The sequence below is a fragment of the Amblyomma americanum genome, chromosome 7 (assembly GCF_052857255.1).
Source record: "Amblyomma americanum isolate KBUSLIRL-KWMA chromosome 7, ASM5285725v1, whole genome shotgun sequence".
Classification (NCBI taxonomy): Eukaryota; Metazoa; Arthropoda; class Arachnida; order Ixodida; family Ixodidae; genus Amblyomma; species Amblyomma americanum.
The window spans coordinates 42,603,853-42,622,957 of record NC_135503.1 but is presented as its reverse complement, the minus strand read 5'-3'; the positions used below and the strand labels follow the sequence as shown (position 1 = coordinate 42,622,957).

The 19,105-nt window shown below is 45.8% G+C and overlaps 1 protein-coding gene across 1 annotated transcript in view; it reads right to left on the bottom strand.

Annotated features, from left to right (window-relative positions):
• Nucleotides 1-18,858, bottom strand: part of LOC144098966 (solute carrier organic anion transporter family member 74D-like) — a 28,349-nt gene extending 9,491 nt beyond the window's left edge. Inside the window, exons 1-6 of the mRNA XM_077631954.1 lie at nucleotides 17,464-18,858; nucleotides 11,834-11,920; nucleotides 9,193-9,378; nucleotides 8,480-8,644; nucleotides 4,294-4,489; nucleotides 3,147-3,300 (exon numbers count right to left, since the gene is read on the bottom strand). Coding sequence (XP_077488080.1) covers nucleotides 3,147-3,300; nucleotides 4,294-4,489; nucleotides 8,480-8,644; nucleotides 9,193-9,378; nucleotides 11,834-11,920; nucleotides 17,464-18,118 — 1,443 coding nt within the window. The 5' untranslated portion in view covers nucleotides 18,119-18,858. The remainder of the gene's footprint in view (nucleotides 1-3,146; nucleotides 3,301-4,293; nucleotides 4,490-8,479; nucleotides 8,645-9,192; nucleotides 9,379-11,833; nucleotides 11,921-17,463) is intronic.
• Nucleotides 18,859-19,105: the final 247 nt, after the last annotated feature.

Sequence of the window (19,105 nt, the reverse complement as noted above, 5' to 3'; positions counted from 1 at the left end):
ACTGTGTGACTGGAGTTTGAACGACGTGTCTTTCTCGAAAAAATTTTTTGCTCACGTGAGCGCTCTTTGATGGTTCCGCGAAGAAGCACTAGTTGGTTGGAGTTAAAAATATTAAAATCAAATGTCAAGCTGGGTACAATGACAAATATCATTTTACAATACTTTACTGCCGTTGTTCGATCATCTGACTTCATTAAGAATTCGTGCAGGATTTTCCGCGTTTTCCTGGTTAAGCCAGTAAAAGAGCAAAAAATGTGGATTTTTAACAATTATTTTGCATAAACGTTGTTAACGTTCCAGCCAAATAATTTTTTCTGTTTCCACCTGCTGCTGTAGTTTATGCTAAAATATTTTAAAATTGTTAACCAGAGCACTTTTTCAGAAAATTACTTCCAAAGTTCGCAAAAGGCGATTTCTTTTAGATTAATTCAAACCTAAATTAAGGGTCAAGGCTATTTTGATAAATATACGTGAGATGGCTCATAACACGCACAAACCTCGTTGATTGTAGCCTAGCAATTTTATATCCGGTTAAATTTTGTTTGCGGCGAGAAAAAGAAATTGAAGTCCACAACCAGTCTTCTCGGTAGATTTTGCCAACTGTCTTCACTGCAGAACACAAGCATTCCGCCGACTGTGGATCCATGATATGGGGGCAGATGTTGTTTTCTGTGCTGTAAATGTCGTTAAATTATCCGTTGTTGCTGCTTTAAATTTATGTCCCCGCAACCACATTTTTGAATAATACATATGTATGATGAAAGTAAACCATGACTGCTTCGAGGCCGTTGTCTCAACCACAGAGGACTCAGAGACGAGACGTTGTTCACCGCGCTGATTCGTTGTTTGGTAATTACAGCAAAAAAAAAAAAACGAACTGTGCTTACGTCGTGCTGCATGCATCAACGGTCAGCGTAGACATTCCAATATCACGCACATCCGAAGTCCTTCCCGTGCTTGTCAGTTTAGATCGCTTTCGCAAGTCATGCATTAGTCGACAGACAGAAAATGCTGCAGGCAAGGGTGCCTTTGGCTCGTTTAAATTATTTTCTACTACGATCCTAAACACACAGCTGTGAGCAGTGCTCGAGATATTTAGACGAGATTTGTCCGATGTAAAGAAAACTTATTATTTCTCTGACGGAGCTTCATCACAAAATAGGAATAAAAATAACTTCAACACGTGACAGCAAGAGCAAGCCTGCAGAGGCCATATCATGACCAGATTAAATCACGAGATGATCTAGTTGCTTGGGCCAAAATTAACGGAAAGAAAATTAAAGTAACCCGGATGGCAAATTGAAAATTACAAGAAAAACGATTAGAACATGGTTTGAAATTCACCGTGGACACACCGTAGTCAAAGGAGCGCGATAGTTGATCGACTTTAGCCAGCTTATGCTTTCAACGCTTCCTGTTGCCATTACATCATGCTCAAAACTTAAAAAAAAAAAAAACGTGTGGGAATACTTATAGGTGACCATACTCTGACACTAAACATTCATGCGTTTAAAAGCTGAAAACGAGTAGGTAATAAAACGGAAGGCAAAAGAGACATAAAAAAATTTCCAGTTTGCAGACTATAACCTCTTGCTGTGAGCGTCCGTGGGCCCGCTCAAGCGCGGTGTTCTTGTGTGAAACAGGAGAGAAGTTCCCTCGTCCTCCTCCCTCCACGTCGGACAGAATTAGGGGAAACTGGCCATGCACTGTCACTTCAAAACGCCCACATCGGTGCTGCTTTGGCCTGCCTGATCACCCCGAGACCCCAGAATGAGATGTGGTGGATTGACGAAAATACGTCGCTTACGATGTATTTTTACTGACGTCAAGCGGCAAAGCCGATATTCGCTTGGTAGAAGGTCACAGTGCATATTAGTGCCAGAAAAATAGGTAGCGACACGTACTATTGCGCTCATAATAGCTTGCAGCGCGTCCGATGGCTACCAGCTGAGGATTCCTCTTTACGGTAAATCAATGGCCCATGTCAAAGAGCGCCCGACTTGCGCAAACATTCAGTGTAGTTTTGTAGTTTGTTGTTTGCATCAACAGCTTACTCCAACAATTCCTAGCCTCATTGGGATCGCACTGCTTCGAGAACTGAGCTCCCATCACATCTTCTGCGTTGTAGTACGTGTTCTGCAGTGAAGAGTTCGCCAGTAACTACCGGTGAGGCTGGCTGCGGACTTCTAAACATATTTTTATCGCCTCAAACAATGTTAGTCGAATAAAAATTTGTAGATTACAAAGAATGATGTTGATGTCTGCAATGAGCTGTCTCACGTATTTTTATCTGGAGGACATTGATCCTCAGTTTAGGTTTGAATCTAAAGAAATATTCACCTTTTGCGCAATTTAAAGTAATTTTCTTGAAGAGAACTCTGTTTAACAACTTCAGGTTATTTTCATCAAAAGATGCAGCAACAGGTGAAAACAATAAAAAATGATTGTGGCTGAAACGTTAACAACAGTCATGTAAAAATTTCTTAGAACGTCGCGCATTCTTGCTTTTTTACTGAACCAAGAAAACTCCGAAACAACAGCGCAAGTGAAATATTCTAAATTTAGATTTATCATTGTATCCCGCTTCGTATTTTATTTCAAAATTTTTTTACGCCAACCAACTTTTGCTTCTTCGCAGAAACTTGAATGAGCGCTCATATGAGCAAAAATTTTTTTTCCAGAAATATATTTCGTTGAACTTCATGCTCACTATCACCTATTGGCATAAATTATTTTTAAAATAATCGGCGGTGGTAGGTTTTGCGGTCTACAGCGTTTCGAGCAGGTTCAGGAAGACTATTTTTTGTTTTAATACGTTGGAAGGCATTACATTTCTTTCCATGATGCCTTTAGTTTATGGCTTAAACATGTCCTAACCTTGATGAGAAAAAAATATGCTTTTACAAAATTCGAGCAAAACTCAAAATTTTCAATTGGCGTGCCCTTGCAGTTCGATAATCAAATGTGTAAGCGGTCAATAACAAAAACAAAAACTGATTTTTTTTACTCGCATAATCAAAATAACGTGAGCAAGGAAACAATCTGATTTTCATTTTGACTTTCTTTAACCTAAACGCTCATCAACTGAGGATGGTCATCAACTGTCAGCTACTGATTTCTGTGTATGTATTGCTGTGCGAACTTGCCTTCGTCAAGTTAGCTCCCACCTCTCCCTCGGGCTTTTGGCATCCAGCGAAGCACGGAGAGAAGTATACGGTGCCTCCGACGGGTTCGCACACGGGCTGATAACTCTGAAGGGTGCAGTAACACTCTTCGTTGCACTTGTTGTTCAGGTCAAGGCTGAAAAAAAAATCATGTTCTAATCTCAGCGCATCCTAGCCGGATGGTTAATGAAGCCAAGATCATAAAATTCCATACCTGTGCAGCTGGTACTAATTCGGTGACTAATGAATACTAGTGTCCTCGGCGTTTCCGACCGTTTTACTCGCATGCAGAAATGAAATTCGCTTGATTCCGTAAACCTCGGGCATAGGACTTGAACTTGGTGCACGTGGCAAGAAACAGCAAACCATCGGAAAGCGTTACTGCACAGTTAAAATTGCAATATTGGTTCCCGAGCTAACCTCGAGGATGTGCAATACATTCTCTCTCACCTGTAAAGATGAAGCTCGCCTATATCGCCTCACATTACAGCATAATCGTCAAGCTGTTCGGCTGTCAAGCCATCGCACTTCTCACTAAAGGCAGCAGATAGTTTTTCCCAGTTCTTTCCAGAGGGTAAACGGGTTTTTGCATCTTTGTGAAACAGGTGTGAAGTCAAGCCTCGGAGATTAGTAAATGCCTTGCGATCTAAATCAGCGCCATGATTATATGGATCAAGCTTACAACCCTTAACGTAGGAAGAAATAAGGATGCGGCATACCACACTTCAGAACAAACAGGCGTGAATCATTACGTCGACGTGCACCCTTGCCTGAACCAACAGCACATGGGAAAAATCTCACTGTTGTTTCGACAAGCAATTTCTTTCTCGACGAACAGTCCCGGCCATCCCTGAGCTGTTTAGACAAAAGTCTTCTCAGTAAGCCGATAACTGCGAAATGCGAGGTAAGGGTGTCTGCCCTGATTGAGACAGTTACTACTGTTCCTTTTCATACCTAATAACAGATTAGTATTATTACTTACATGCTTGATCCGTTATTACTGGTAACGCTGGCGTATCAGCAAAGCGCCTGCGTTTTCGTATTAACGTTTCTGAAATTACAGTGCCCATCAGCAGAAGCTAGAAGTAGTCCACGCGTGCCACCTAGTATACATGGACGAGCCACTCACTTCCCTTGGACGACCGACACCCCGGGCATGGTTCCGTAGTCGCACTTGACGAGCATCGCCACGACGAATCCGCAGGAGACGACGAAGGTGACGACCACATTGTACCAGGCGAGCACCTTGGGCGGCGGCCTCAGTCGGTGGATCACCACGCCCGACAACAGGAAGCTCGTGACGTTGAACACCGACGAGATCAGCCCTTGAACGGAACGACGGGTGCGCTACGTAAACCCAGCTCAGGTCTGAAGTAAGCAGAATAGAGCAAAGACTCACCACCTTTTCGCTCGAAGTGAGCGAAGAAAAAAAGAACAGAAGTAGCTGCATCATCTTCGCGCAATGCAGGAACTATGTGAGAACGCTGCACCCAGAATTCGTGGTGCCCTTGTGACGTCATTACTTAGAATGCTTGAGTAGATGAAGCGCACAAAAACACAGCACACAGGAAAAGAAGACACGAGGCCTGTGCGCTGTGTTTTTGTGCGCTTCATCTACTCAAACTATGAACCGACTTGCCCAAGAACGTGTTCTACTTGGAATGCACTCTAAACACGAATTACCGTAAAAGGGAGTAAAAATGGAGTCAGCCATCCTCAAGCGCGCTCCCTGAAAGGGACAGCGTATGCTGCCCATGGCCTGGGACATATTTCCATCACTAAAAATACGAAATACTTACGGTTGGTTAGGGGAAGCAGATACTTTTATCAAAACACACGGAGTTCTTGCAGTTACGGAACATGATTTTAACCGAGGTTTCAACCTCCTCTCTTTGCTAACCTCAAGACATCCGGCGCAGTGCTTTAAAGACTGATTTCATTGCTAACTGCTTCAAGTCACCATGCTTTGAAGTGGGAATGGGCCTCTGTTGCCAACAGTAAGCATTCTATATGTTTAGTGATCTAAATCTACCCAGGAACTTGGGCAGCATACCCAGCCCCTGAAGGCAAGTACGCTAGAGGACTGCTTACTCCCTTTTTATGTTTCAAGTGCATGTGGTGAGCCTTTCTCAGGGCCGATGCCCCCACAAAGTGCGAGTGTTTTGGGCTTCAGCTGGAAGCAACTCGTACCCGCATAGCGAAAAAAAAAAAGATTACCAGGCGAATATTAATGCTGATTCCTAATTCAGCGTTAGCTGATTGTTTAACTCTGCCTCACTGTGCTGTTATTGATGGACAAGGTTAGCGCTGTATTGACGCACCTCAAACGCTCGACTGGCCCCACCGTAATTAACCTGTCTTTCGCATCTGCCGGCTTCAGCTTTGCGGGCATGTACTTCCTTAAACTGGCGCCATTGTCTCATCATATCGGCATCATCAGCCCGTATACGTCAGGATCTGCTAGTCACTGACGCTTTCGCTCGGCTTAATGCGCGTGCAACTCCGGCAATTCACGCATTCAACGCACGCTCTCACATGTGCGGTGACGTTGGCGAAGTTATTCCTTCGAGTACAGCTGGGAGAGACACATCACCTGCGCCACGTTATTGAGCAACTTGACGTCATGAGTGAGAGCACGATCACGCGCCATATGTTCCGTTATACCAATGCTTTGTGCGTGCTTTACTTGGGGCTAAGCTTGCGACTCATTTTTCCAGGCACATAAAACACACTGACAGAGGGAGAGTAGACACCACAGACGCTGCTCAGATGTGTCTGCACTCTTGAACAATAAGGAGTAAAAAGAGAGCAGGCTGTCTTCTAGCGCACTCCCCTTAGAAGACAGCTTACTCCCTTTTTTACGCCCATATACAGGCGCATTTGTGCTTAGAGTGTACTCTTCCTCTATGTATTTTATGTGCGCTGGAAAGATGAGTGATAGTGTTACAAACCACCAACTGGCCGAGCTCTCTACGCTAAGCTTGTGCAATACATTTTAAGTTCACTATGGCAAGAATTAAAAAAAAAAAACTAGGAAGTCCTTCAGCGAAAGCCCTCGCGCTTGGCTTCAGCCGAGAAGCTCCACATACTCTTTTATTTGTGCAAGGGAGGCGGTAACAAAACAAACAGAGAAGCAGAGAGAGATAGAGTGGACGATCGACTGAATGCGCGCTCGCAAATCCGCTCGCGTGTGGCGCTCTCGTAATAGTGCAATTCAAGGCCAGTGGTTTTGGAGAACTCGAACGAGGCCTTGCTCGCTTGGGCAACGTGCCCGCGAGATCAAGCTCGAGGCTCTCACATTATGCGGTGAATACGGCCAATAGTAAGTCATAGAAGTGGGTGCAGTGACAATTCAGTTAAGTAGACGTGTGCAAGCCATTAGCGCAAATATGGGGGTGATTTGTAAAAGCTGACGCCTTGTTCGTGCTTCGACATATTTCACAGAGAAGGCGAAACACCTGTGTTATGCTCGGTGACGATTCGTTCAAGCTGTAATAAAGGGTTTCTCAGATAAATTGCTTCTGAAAAACAGAACTGCGAGCGAATAACGTTCGCTAGCAGCTTTCTCGTGTGCTGGGGAGCCAAGCCACAGGAATCCATGAACTGAGAATCCCGGCCGAATGCGCACCACATATCGACTTCTGTATTAGTTTATTCTCTCTCTCTCCCTCTCTTGTGCCGCAATTCATTTGGCCTTTGACATCTACAGTAGGTCATGCCCATTAACGCGAACTTACCACGAGTGTAAATAGTGGTTTCAGCGAGGCGAACTATCACTCGCTTGTTAGAGCGATAGAAACTTTAAGTAGAGGACCCTCCTAAAAGAATAAGCCTCTCAGAATTGAGCTGCCAATGCAGTACTCCTATTGAATTATTCTTCTACAATTTCCAGTCGTTTACGTTTTGTTACGGTTGTTTTGCGTCAGGCTGCGCCCTGAAGGCCAGAATCGACGGGCTTATGAAAGAAAAATGATTTTCATCAGCGTGTTCCCGAGAAAGAAAGACTGTTTCGAAGTAACAATAGTTCCTCTCCCCCTTTACATGTGCCAAGGTCTGCTCCCCGACCAAAACAACCCCCATGGCTCAGAACCTACTCGTTTCAACTGCAACAGACTGCATTTTCTCACTGACCAGCATCGTCATCTGGTAAACAGCAGGCGTCTACCACGTTGATTGGTTGGGAATCGACCAATAGGGAGCCGGCGATTCGTTTTACGCTCATCATGCTGTGCCGAAAACCCAGGAAGGGCCTCTGATGCATCTACATTGCAGAAGACGCAGGACACTGACGCGTGATTGGTCGAGCTTGGGTTTCAGGCGTTCACCGTGCTGCGCTGAGCCATCCCTTGCAGTTTTCATGATTCTCGTTATTAAAAATTTGGGACAGCCTCTAGCAATAGCGCCCCTAAGCGTTGCGGCTTTCGGCATTTCAACGGGAAGTAGCGTTTTTTTTTTTACTTAACTAGTCGTACAGATAACGGGCTAGGTTTTTCCAAAGGATTTAGGTTCTAGTCAATCACCCGCACAGCCATGCCTCAATGCCTCGCCAAATATTTGCTCCAAAACCATTCAAAATTTAAACAATTGGCTTCAATAGAAACGATGAAAATTGAGCCATTTTTTAGGTGACAAAAAAGATTTTGCAAACATCGACAGTTCCAACCGCTTTTCACCATCGGGGTTTAATAAAACAGATACTGGTATTTCCATTCTTCAAGCCCATGTTTGCCTAAACAAAATAAACAATTGGCCAAAATTGGCATTTTTACAAAACGGCTGCCCTATTCCTCGCTGTAGGGCTATGAGCCAATGTGTCCACGTCACAGTATAGGCCTACGTGTTGTCTTGTTTTGAGCTGGAACTTATACTGCTTCGTAAAGGCTGCAAATAGTTCGTGCACATGCAACAATACCTCACTGCAATAAATACCATGAAGCAAAAAAAAAAAAAAAATAAGGCCTTAGCCGAGCGGTCCAATGCTACATCTTGCAGATAAAGGGACTCTCAGATCGAACCTTCTGCACAGTCATTGTTATTTTTTTATTTTTTGCTAGAAAAACACAGCCGTTCGTTTCTTTTCATATCTACGTTGTGGCAGAACAAATGAACTACATCACTGTCCCGAGCTCTTGGAAACAGCGGCAACACAAAAACTTCAAAAGCAGAGAAAGTGTTTGGAAAACGAAGAATATTTAAGGCACCTTCTAAGTTATCCTGTCAGTAGGACTTCAGCTACAGCTGCTGTCCCCGACACCTCCGCCAGGAGATTTATTCGTCTTCAAATTAGCGTGTGGCTCCAGCTGGGGCTGACTTACCAGCGAACGCGCTGGCCCTGGCCGCCGAGTTGCGAAACTCGACCTCCATGTACTTGGCCGAGAACATGGTGTATCCGTGCAGGCCGCTGTACATCAGCATGGACATGAACAACTGCAGCACGTACACTCGGTTCCGGAGCAGCCGGGTCAACGATTTGCTGATCTCTGTGGGGTCAGCGGGGTCGCGAGAAACACGAAACACGTAGGTTACATAACCCCGGAAAGAGGAGACCGATTACTTTCGCGATGGAAATTGAAGGAAGGCTGCTGCTGGGCGCATTTCTTGAACGCCTGCTTCTGAGTCGACTATCGAGTGATTACTGCGTAATAGTATGTGCAATAAGGCGTATCCAATGCAAACTGAAGCTCCCGCATACCACACTTCCGGAAAGCTTAAATGTGCAAGAGCTGAAGTTAATAGTCGACGCGATGGCTGTATGGCATATGAATCAGTCCCTGACGTACTGCAGGACTCGGAATTAATTGTTGTTGCTACCGGCAGTGGTTTTTAATCGGTGCAGACGAGCCGAAAGACTGATCGGTCAATCAGACAATCAATCAATCAATCAATCAATCAATCAATCAATCAATCAATCAATCAATCAATCAATCAATCAATCAATCAATCAATCAATCAATCAATCAATAAATAAATAAATCAATCGATGGATCGATCTATCGAGTTAGACTGAAGCTGGACTCGAGCGACTGACCCGAGATGTGGCTGGAGTCGGCTCGCTTCTTGAAGACCAGCGGCGGATCCGGCAGACGGGCCGGCATCACCTTGGGGAAGAGCAGCACGGGCACGCTCGCCAGCAGCAGCAGGCAGCCCCAGAACACGTAGCCCAGCCACCAGCAGCCAACCCATCGCGGGTCCGTGGTCGGAATGTCCGGACTCACTGCGCCACCAAAGCAGCGCCGCTGTCACCCAACAATGAAACTCCGCACACTGACAACGCCGACGATGGCCTGCTTCCGCACATTTCATTAAAAGTGTTTAGTGCGTCATTGAATGCGCTGATGGTTTTGCCCATAGTTTCTATTTTGGTTTTCTTTTTCATTGTGGATTGGTCTGCGTATTTACTCTTTTCTTCGGTGTTTTGTGTCTCCAATGAATCTGTTGAGTTCATAGCGAACGTTTGGTCCTGCCTTTCCTCGTCTGTGTCATCTTCGGGGCGTCCGAACATTTTGTAGAAAGTAACGGCTCGGCAACTTTCCCACTCAGAGTGGACGCGTGAACTGCGCTCTAAGGAAAGCGCACAGAGTGCGAAAAGAGGGGAGGAAGGAAGAAAAAAAGTGATGGTGTTAGAGACACGACCAAGAACTAAGAGAGTATAGACTTCATTAAGCCCCGCTTTTGACACCAACTAAGTGGCTGAATCCGGACCACGTATCGTGATTACTGTATGCTGTGCTAAAGAGCTAGACTAAGCGCTGCCTTCAAGGCTTCTCTCATTGACTCTCCTTCCCTCAACTACTCGACTTTCCAGTGCTCCGGAAGTTATCCGCTAAAGAGGCCACCAGACGGCGTAGCGATACAAGTGTGCGCGCTATATCAGAGACAATTTCATTCCAGCCTCGGACCTTTTTCTCGTGTAGTTTATCTCATCACTTACCGTAAAGTGGCCGACATTTACGTTATTTCCCACAGCGCAATCAGTGCACAGAACTTCGTGCTCTCCACGGAAATGCCGTAGTTTATGATGATTATCGCACAAACGGCTAGCCAAACGTGTTTTTCACTCGGATAGCTCTCTACCAATCTGACGTTCTTATAGGCGGAAACGCATGCGAGAACATCTGATCCGAGCGACAAAATAGTCCTGAACGCCTAATAAGATCCAGCTTAAGTAAACCTAGAAGTTTAACCTCCAACATATCAGCCCCACTCACATTAAATAAAAAAAAAAAGGTGTTGAGCTTAACCAAAGAAATGGAAAGATAAAGCCACGGCTTGAAAATAAAAAGTAATAGCCGGAACAGGATATTTATAAGGCGTTTCTTGTTTTTGTTTTTTAAATGACATTAAAAGCAAATGGACGTCGTGTAAAATTGGCTCAAAATCAACGCGGTATCTCTCCGTTTGAGCAGAGAGCCAGATCTCTTTCTTTCGTGCTAAGTGCCTTACTCTGAAGGCTGCTAAGCCTCAATAACTGCCTTCGAAAACAATCGTTTCTGCCATTGTCACTACGTATTTACGGGCAAGAATGAAGAGTGAATGAATAACACGCTAGTAATTCTGTAGCAATGCGCTCCAGCTCAACCACCGAACCATCTTGGGGCTGCTGACTCGGAATTCTACAACTTCAGTGGCTTTGTTGTGCAACATCGAGGGACGTCGTTTTAAAAACACGCGATGAGTTGAAAAGCATTCAGCAAGAGCCGGACGTCATTGTGAAAGAAAAGATTGATGAGTGCGTTGTCGCAGCGCGCTTTGTCTTAGCATATCGCAATGGTCAGCGGCCGACGAGTGTTTCCGAGTGACTTAGACAGTTATCTATCACAGGAAAAAGATAACGGAGGCTGACATACAGGTTCACAGAGCCGCTTCTTGCTAAAACTGAGGCATAAGATATGAGAGGGCGGATATCGCAGGCGCTGCAACTTGAAACCCGTAGACTCTACCGCTACATTTTTTTTACTTGGTTTCGAGCTGCGAAACCCATAGCTGTCAAGAATCCCAAATTTAAGAGCTGGTCACGACCGTTGTACGTCGATAGAGAGCTTTAACCTCTGCCACCGGCAAAGAGGTTAAAAAAAAAAAATGTCGGGGCGATCAAATGGATTGGTGCGGAGGAAATGCAATGACTTTTTTCATTCACTGACGAACCTTTTGCATTTCTAATTTTATTCCAAATCTGATTCCATGTACTTTTACACGCCAATTTATCCACTTCTTATTATATGCTGATTCTATCTGATTCAATTTCTATTAGTAATCTCTTCTTTTATTAATTTCTGCTGAGTCATTATTAGTCTGGCGTCTCCATCCTTTTCCTTAAATGTGGAGAGGGGGATCTCTCTCTCTCTCTCTCTTCACCTGCCACCTGCCAGCCGTGGCAGGTGGAGAGAGGGAATTTTTGCTAAGCACCACCTGCCACGGCAGACAGGTGGGTGCATCACACAGACGCAGCCGCCGACGGCGCACAATTTTCGCGTTCATGGCATTCAGCATAATACTATCGTATTAAAAAAAAAAACTCCCACCGACAAAATGTCACCGATCAAGTGGTTTTGCGTTCCTGATTATAGGGAAATGCTTTTATTCAGAGCGATGCTTATCGGTGAGTCTGTTGCGAAAACAAACGCTGCATTTGTTTAATAACTGTTTAATAATCCCTGAATCGAACTTACGGAAGGGATCCTCGTAGAGTGAGAGGCAGACGCTGGCAGCAAGGAATCCCAGTGCTGGACCAATGGACCGTACGGAGAAGCTTGCCCCTGCGCAGAGCGGTCACTGTACTCACCAGATGCTGAGTAGAGGTAAAGGTCTCCTAGTTGGTCCAACACGCGTCTGCAGTCTGTCAACGCGGTTATTGATTTTGCCCCGTTGAAACTTTTGTGCCTGTTTTTATGAATAAAAATCTTGTCGCGGAAAACGCAGCTATGCGTATGCGAGGTGGACATGAATCGACTACTAATACATAAGGTATTCAGAAAAAAAAATGTTTTTGTGACTAAATGCAATAACGTTTCTTTATCGAAGACTGTTACAAGGGCCTGGAGCGGTCTTGAGCACCTGCAGTTATCACTAGGAACAAAGACTGTGGCTTTCTTAAATTCTTACTAGCAGGATGGTATACTTTAGAAAACGAGTGTCGCTTCTAAGCGATTATTATTCCGAGACCAAAAGACTCACTGAAGCACCAAGCATAGCTGATTGCGGAGAAAAATACACAACTATACTTTTCGCCAATTGTAGCGATGTTTTTTATGTCATTTACTTCTGAAATTTTTCGCACTTATTTGTTGCGCACTTTGTACAAGGGGTCCCACTGAGAGCTTGACTTGGAGAGCTTGTCCTATGCAAGCGTGGCAGATTTTGTATTATGAACTTCTTATCAAGAAAGAAAGCTTGAAATTCGAATGTGGAAAAAACCTAACTAGGTGAATTTGCCGTTTTTATTTTCCTATTACTTCTGTATCCTGTACTTCGGCAACACGTGTTCATAGCCATACAAGGGGCGATCATTAACTATAAGCAGTCACGCTCCTGTTGAATGAACGACTATTTCAAGCGCTTAGATCCCAAGTAAAGCAATTAGGTGAGGAGCGAGGGAAAGGTAATAATCAGGGATTTGTCACATCACTCACAACGGCACAGCGGCAGAAAAAAACAACAGCGGAGAGAATAGCAATGGTGACAGGCAACCATGGCTGCAGAGGTGCTACTATAGCTAGGTTCAATCCAAGAACGCAGCGGCGAATGCCGCTCAAAGGAGGCCCTCCAGGCAATGACGTCGCTCGGTTCTCGTGACGTCACAGTTAATCATTTAGCGTAAGTAGCTACATTAAATGGGATTAACCGGGACGTCATGACAAGCAGACAACCCCATTGGCTGGAGAGTCTCCTTTTGAGGGGTATGTTCCGCTGCATTCTTGACTTGTACCTTGTACCTTGGAGTATGCCGCTAGCAGCTTGTATAGTGTATGCGCAAAGGCATATCAATATGAAAAAAACATTATGGACCGTTACGGCATAAACACGATACTCTGCTATAATGTAACAGCAGACTAGGCACCGCTGCAGACTGAATTTCTTGCGAAACCGTCCATGTATGAAGTTCTTTGGATGTCGCACACGCGACTACCCATCCGCATATTTTTTTTTTGCCCCAGTTTTTTTCTTGTGTGAGTGTGCTTGTATATACGGGTTTCTCCTGCGTGCTCCATAGTACTGTTCACCAGCGTCCCTGTGGATCTAGCGGCGGATGTCTGCGGCGCTGCCCTTCACTCAGACGAGAAGCTCGGCGAAAGAACACCTTTCGAGGCACCGGATGTGTTGAGGCTGTTGAAATTTTGCCTAGAAAACACGTATTTCGTCTTTCGAGGCACCTTCTACAAACAGGTGCATGGAACAGCAATGGGCGCGGCCATTTCTGTCACCTCTGCTAACCTGACCTCGGAAGCTATAGAAAACCGAGCTCTGGCGTCTTTCCAACATCGGCCTCAGGTATTCCTGCGATATATTGATGATTGTTTTTGCATCATGAAAAAGGATGCACTCGCCGCTTTCACAGAGCCCATCAACAGCATCGCTGAGGCCATTACGTTTACTATCGAGGAGGAGGTTGCCAACCGTCTGCCTTTTTTGAACGTGTCAGTGGAGAGAGATGGCCGCCGCAATTTGCTTCAAGTCTTCAGGAAGCCCACCCACGCGGGCAGATACCTGCATTTTGACTCGGTCAACCCGGCCTGCCACAAACGTGCAGTTGCAGCTTCGCTGATTCAACGATCCCAAAAAATCTGCTCAAGACCTGAAGATCGTGCCTTGGACCTGATACAAATACGCCGGGACTTGATAAACTGCGGCTACCCCAGGAATTTTGTGGACTCCGTTGAACGTCGCTCGGCGCGGTCAGCGGAACCGGTCGGCAGCCAATGCAAAGCACGCGTCGCCATACCTTATGTGCTGGGCATAAGTGAAGCACTGGGACGTGTTCTGCGCATGTACGACGTGCACGTTTCCCACGTACCCGCCCGCAAGTTACAGCACGAGCTCGTGAAGGTCAAGGAAAAACTGAAGAAAGAAAAATTTGCGGGTGTTGTGTACAGAATCCCCTGCGCCAATTGCGACTATGTTTACAACGGCGAGAGCGGGAATTTTGGAAGACGTCTGAAAGAACATATGTTGGACGTGAAGAACAAGAAAGTTACTCCAACGCACTTGCGGAGCACGCCGTATCAGCAGGTCATGATGTCTGCTGGGAAAGGGCTTCCATCATCGCCAAAGAAAAGAACTGGCTTTCACGCCAGTATCTCGAGTCCTTGGTGAGGCAGACTACTGACAAAAAGACTTAATCGTAACATCGGCAATCTCCCGCCAACCTACGCAAGATGCCTGGGACGATTATTGAAGCATATTTAAGCGTCGCTGTTCTAGAAAAAAAAATTTAGTGAACAAGGCTTCCGTACGGAAGCCGAAACGTCTTGTTTGGACCCAAACCTTTTGTCGGCGTCTTCTTTTTTCTGTTGAAATGAGTTACTTACTACCCGACCAGACGAGATTTCGTCAGACCTTAGATTTCATTTCAGTACTTCTCAACACTGCACGCTACCTGACTGAGTGGAAGTTTTCTGACTTCTATGCGTCACTGTCTTTTGCTTTCACGCATTTCTGACTGAATGACTGCACTGGCAGCTTGCATAGTTAGGCTAGGCATTATATCGCAAATTATTGACAGAGCGAAAACGATAGGCCTGTGTTGAATATAAGCACTGATGCAGGTGACAATAGCCGCGGCAGGTACAGAGGGCAAAATGCTTGTTTAGAACACGTTCTGGGCGTGTTTCGGGCTGAACACGTGATACTAGCGTCAACATTTGGTTAAAAATGGCCCAGATGTAAGCATGTGCAGTTAAACTCATAGGATATTTCATCGTAATTTTTTGCCTTCCTGGTTGCAGTGGCTTTGGGAGCTGCGGAGCACACAGGCCGTTCTAGACATGTGTTTTGCCCTCTGTACACACGTGTTCAATCTAGTGTGTTTTCCTTTCCGGGTTAATTTGAAGCATGTACTTCGAAACGCATGGTTCTCGCTGAGGCCAGTCTTACCTACAGTCAGTTGGAAACCTTCCAGCCACTCAGTTTCCTGTCCTGAGAGCCGATAGTGAGCACACAACATGCTGCTTATCTATATCTGTCTAAACAGGAACAATGGGGATAACAAAAGAAGCTCTCTACTTTTGTGAGGCCATGCGTCAAAATACATGGAAACCGATAAAGCCCGCGAGTGTATACCGACGCAAAGCTGCTTCCTCCTATATTTGTATGTCACTGAGATGGGCTATAGGTAAGATACCGGCAAAGCCGGAAAATTGCAAGTGAGACCAATTGCTTCTAACTGAGTCAGACTGCGAGTGCAGAAAGGTAAAACACGCACTGCTTAATACCGTCGTACTTCTGAACATGTTTTTGGGGCAGAGAGTTCGACGTCAGCGTGGCTAGTGGGAAATCTGCAACCTTACAAATAAAATTTTTTGAAACCACTAACAGATTTATATTTAATGACGTTGAGGAAAGGAAGACCACGCTTAGCCTTCACGGGGACTTGGTGCATATTCAAACTGCAGCTAGCATCGAACATAAAGGAGGAATACTCCCACCAATTCTGCTCTCAGTGCTTGAGTCATGACGTCAGGTGTAGTTTTCAGCGCCGTTTTTACCTACATGATTTAGTGAGAGCAAGGCCCGCGTATACAAGAGCCGCAAAGTCATGAACGGTCAAGCTGCAGGCCAGAGGAAAGAGCTTTAGTTCTAAATAACAGTGTTTATGCGCCAATGGGTATCAGGGCCAAGTAGAAAGTTGTGCGCTGGCTTGTTATGTGTGTTTTTTTTTCAGGAAGCTGGGACATTTTAGATGATTTACATATTCGCATGCAACTCCTAAATGCCCTCTCCTCTCCCCTTCCCTCCACAAGCCTCCGTTACCTCCGCACGGGGCCGCATGACAAACATCTTTTTCGCCCGCTGTATACAGCTGCTCGTATGAGAAATTCAGCTGCATCACACAGCGTCCTTAGGGTTATCATTAAGTCGTATCAAATTTATCAAACATTTCTTATTATCAATGTTTGTGTGCCTGGCCGTTAAAACTCCTTGCTGGATTAGTAAAAAAAAAGTAGGCTGGATGAATTCCTCTTTTTTCCAAAGCGTCGTTAGCGTTATAAAGCAGCACAACTACAGTATACAACACATTTTTTTAAAACCATACATCCCTAGGTAATAAAAATTAATATGCAATTGCTCCAGTAGCGCCAACGTTGCGTCTCAGTCATGATGCAAACCACGTGCGAATCAACTGGCTGCACAACCGGTGCACTGGCGAAGGCATAGTGCACTCTGTAATGGATACTGGAAAGGTCGAGACATAAGGCGGAGTACACGTATACGGGTATGGTGCAAGTCTAGGCTCCGGCCTAAGAATTTACCAAGATTGACTTGAAGTGAATTTATTTAGATTAATTTGTAAACAATGGCAACAATACCTGCCTGCCTCCTGAAAGTACTTCCAAGACACTCAATTATTAAGGTATTGACCAAAAAAGTATAATTTGAAGCAAAATCCTAATACGATGATGCACGAACACTGGTGCGCAATACTGACACTGACACAGCCGAAGTAAGGAAGCAAAAAAATATATATATTTTTCCCATAGCAGTTTAGGCCATTTATATTTTTCTTGTGGCGTTCGAATAGTCAGAGTCCAAATAAATCACGTACATTAGCGTACAGAAGTAGATGAAGCATGCTATGGCCTTGTAACCTTGCTTAGGCGATGTGTATTTGAAACTAGGGAGGTATATCGAAGCTTCCAACGGTTAGAGTACCGCTCCTACAGTTGCATGTGTACACATGGTGTTTCAGACTCTATTTTACTTCTCAATTTACTTGTATCTATGCCCTCATTTTTTTTTTTACTGATATCATGTCTCTACTTCTGAGGGGACCTGTAATGCGTCCACTTTCCGCTTCATTTGCTAACCCAGTGTAGAAACACGAACTCACTTGTCTAGCGCACTGGAGTGGTGCGCTGCCGGACAAATATAATGAGATCTTAGCGGATCTGCGATGTTAGGGGCCCGGTGCTGAAGCCATTATTGTTCTTTAGATACGTGGTGACGGCCAAGAGCAAGACTTTTCTGCGAAGACCACTGCATGCTTTAAAACTACACTATTCTAGCTCCGAAGAGCAGCGCGCGAGCGTGCAAGACAAGTGTGCTTAGGTATGTACAAAGCGTGTCCCCCAGCCGAGGAACTTACCAAAAAACAACGGCGAGCTCTTCTTCTTGACGCTGTCGTCGATGTAGCTACTGCCGGCGACTTGCAGAACGCTCTGGCCGAAGCCGTTCAGGAAAGACGCCACGAAGAGAATCATAAAGGGCAGATAGCTCTCCGTCGCCTGGCTAGCGCAGTCGCGACTGATTTCCGCAGGGCCACCGTCTCCGGCGCCGCTTCCGCAGAACTCGAGGCTGGCGAGGTCTGACACGTGCCCCTGGCCGTCATCTTTGGCGAGCAGATGAGTCGCGGGCCCGAAGATGACGTAAGGCAGGGCCACGGTCAAGGAGCTGCACCCCACGACCATCATGCCCATAGAGAGGAGTTTCGGTCGGCTGATCCAACTGGCAACGTAGCCCAAGGGAATGTCGAAGAAGATGGGACTGATGCTCTCGGCCACGAGAATGATGGCTATGGATTTCGTAGACAAGCTGAACCGGCGCTCCAGCGTCGAAAGCGCGCCCATGGTGTAAGACTTGTAAGCAGACTGACACATTGCGAGCATGTTGAGGAAGAAGAAGAGGCAGCGAGGTGACGCGAAACTCTGCAGCCACTTGGGACGCCACGAGCCGAGGCCGCACAGGAAGTCCCTCACGTGTGTCCGCATAGGTCTGGTTTCAGCTTCATCTCCGCTGGCCATGATGACGTTTTATTCTTCCTTGCGTAACAGGCACCTCTTGCCGTCAGCCCGTTTCCTCAAAACAAAAGGTCCTCACAGTACTGAGAGTCGATGCGGCTTCTGCTAACGGTATTTCAGTGCTTGCGCGCTAAGCAAACTGTTGAAGTTAAACGAGCCAGCCTTCTGAAAGTGCCACCTGAACGGTCAAGTTTTGTCCTAAGACCACTGCGAACTCCCGATTGCATGAACAGATCTCCTGACCTTTTATGCAGAGCACCCGGGCAAGCTGTGACTTGTAGAAGGTAAACAACCGCTGCCGCCTTCATGAACAAGGTCCGCGACTGCGCAGAAATGTTCTTCGACGAAAAAATGAGAAACGCAACGCTGACTGAAGTTGGGCTTTTCTTGCAGCAGATACCGTTATCAAATGTCACGCGTGTCACACATCATACGCTCTAATACTCGGTAGCATCGAGCATCACAATCTGCGAGGTGCTTCGACAAAGCAGGCACGAAAGTGATCATGAAATAAAGGAATTCGAGGCACAAAACCCTAGTCACTCGTAAGCGCGCACATCAACTAAAGGCCAGCAGCGCACATCTCGGTTGGAGTAAGTGAAGCTATCTTCGCGTCAACAAAAAGATACATTTCCTTATTTCTAGTTAAACTCATTGCTTTGTCTCAGATAAAATGCATAACGCACCTGGGGTCCTGACGCTTCCCAGACGCTCAACAGCTGGCGTCTATGGGCGGAGACTGCGCGCCGCGATGCCTTGCGCCAGCGGCACTGCACCGTTATCGCCCACCTACCCACGGTGAAGTGGAGGCGGCGGCGCGATAAAGATTGTGTGTTTTGGGTCGCGGAACAAAAAATGTCAAAGATACGTGAACAACGTACGTTGCACTTACGCTAATGATGAGGTGATAGCACATTCCTAGCTTAGAGGCAAGCAGGTAGTAATAGTAGGCATGTAACCAAGCTATGCTTTAGCGTTTCTTATCCCAAA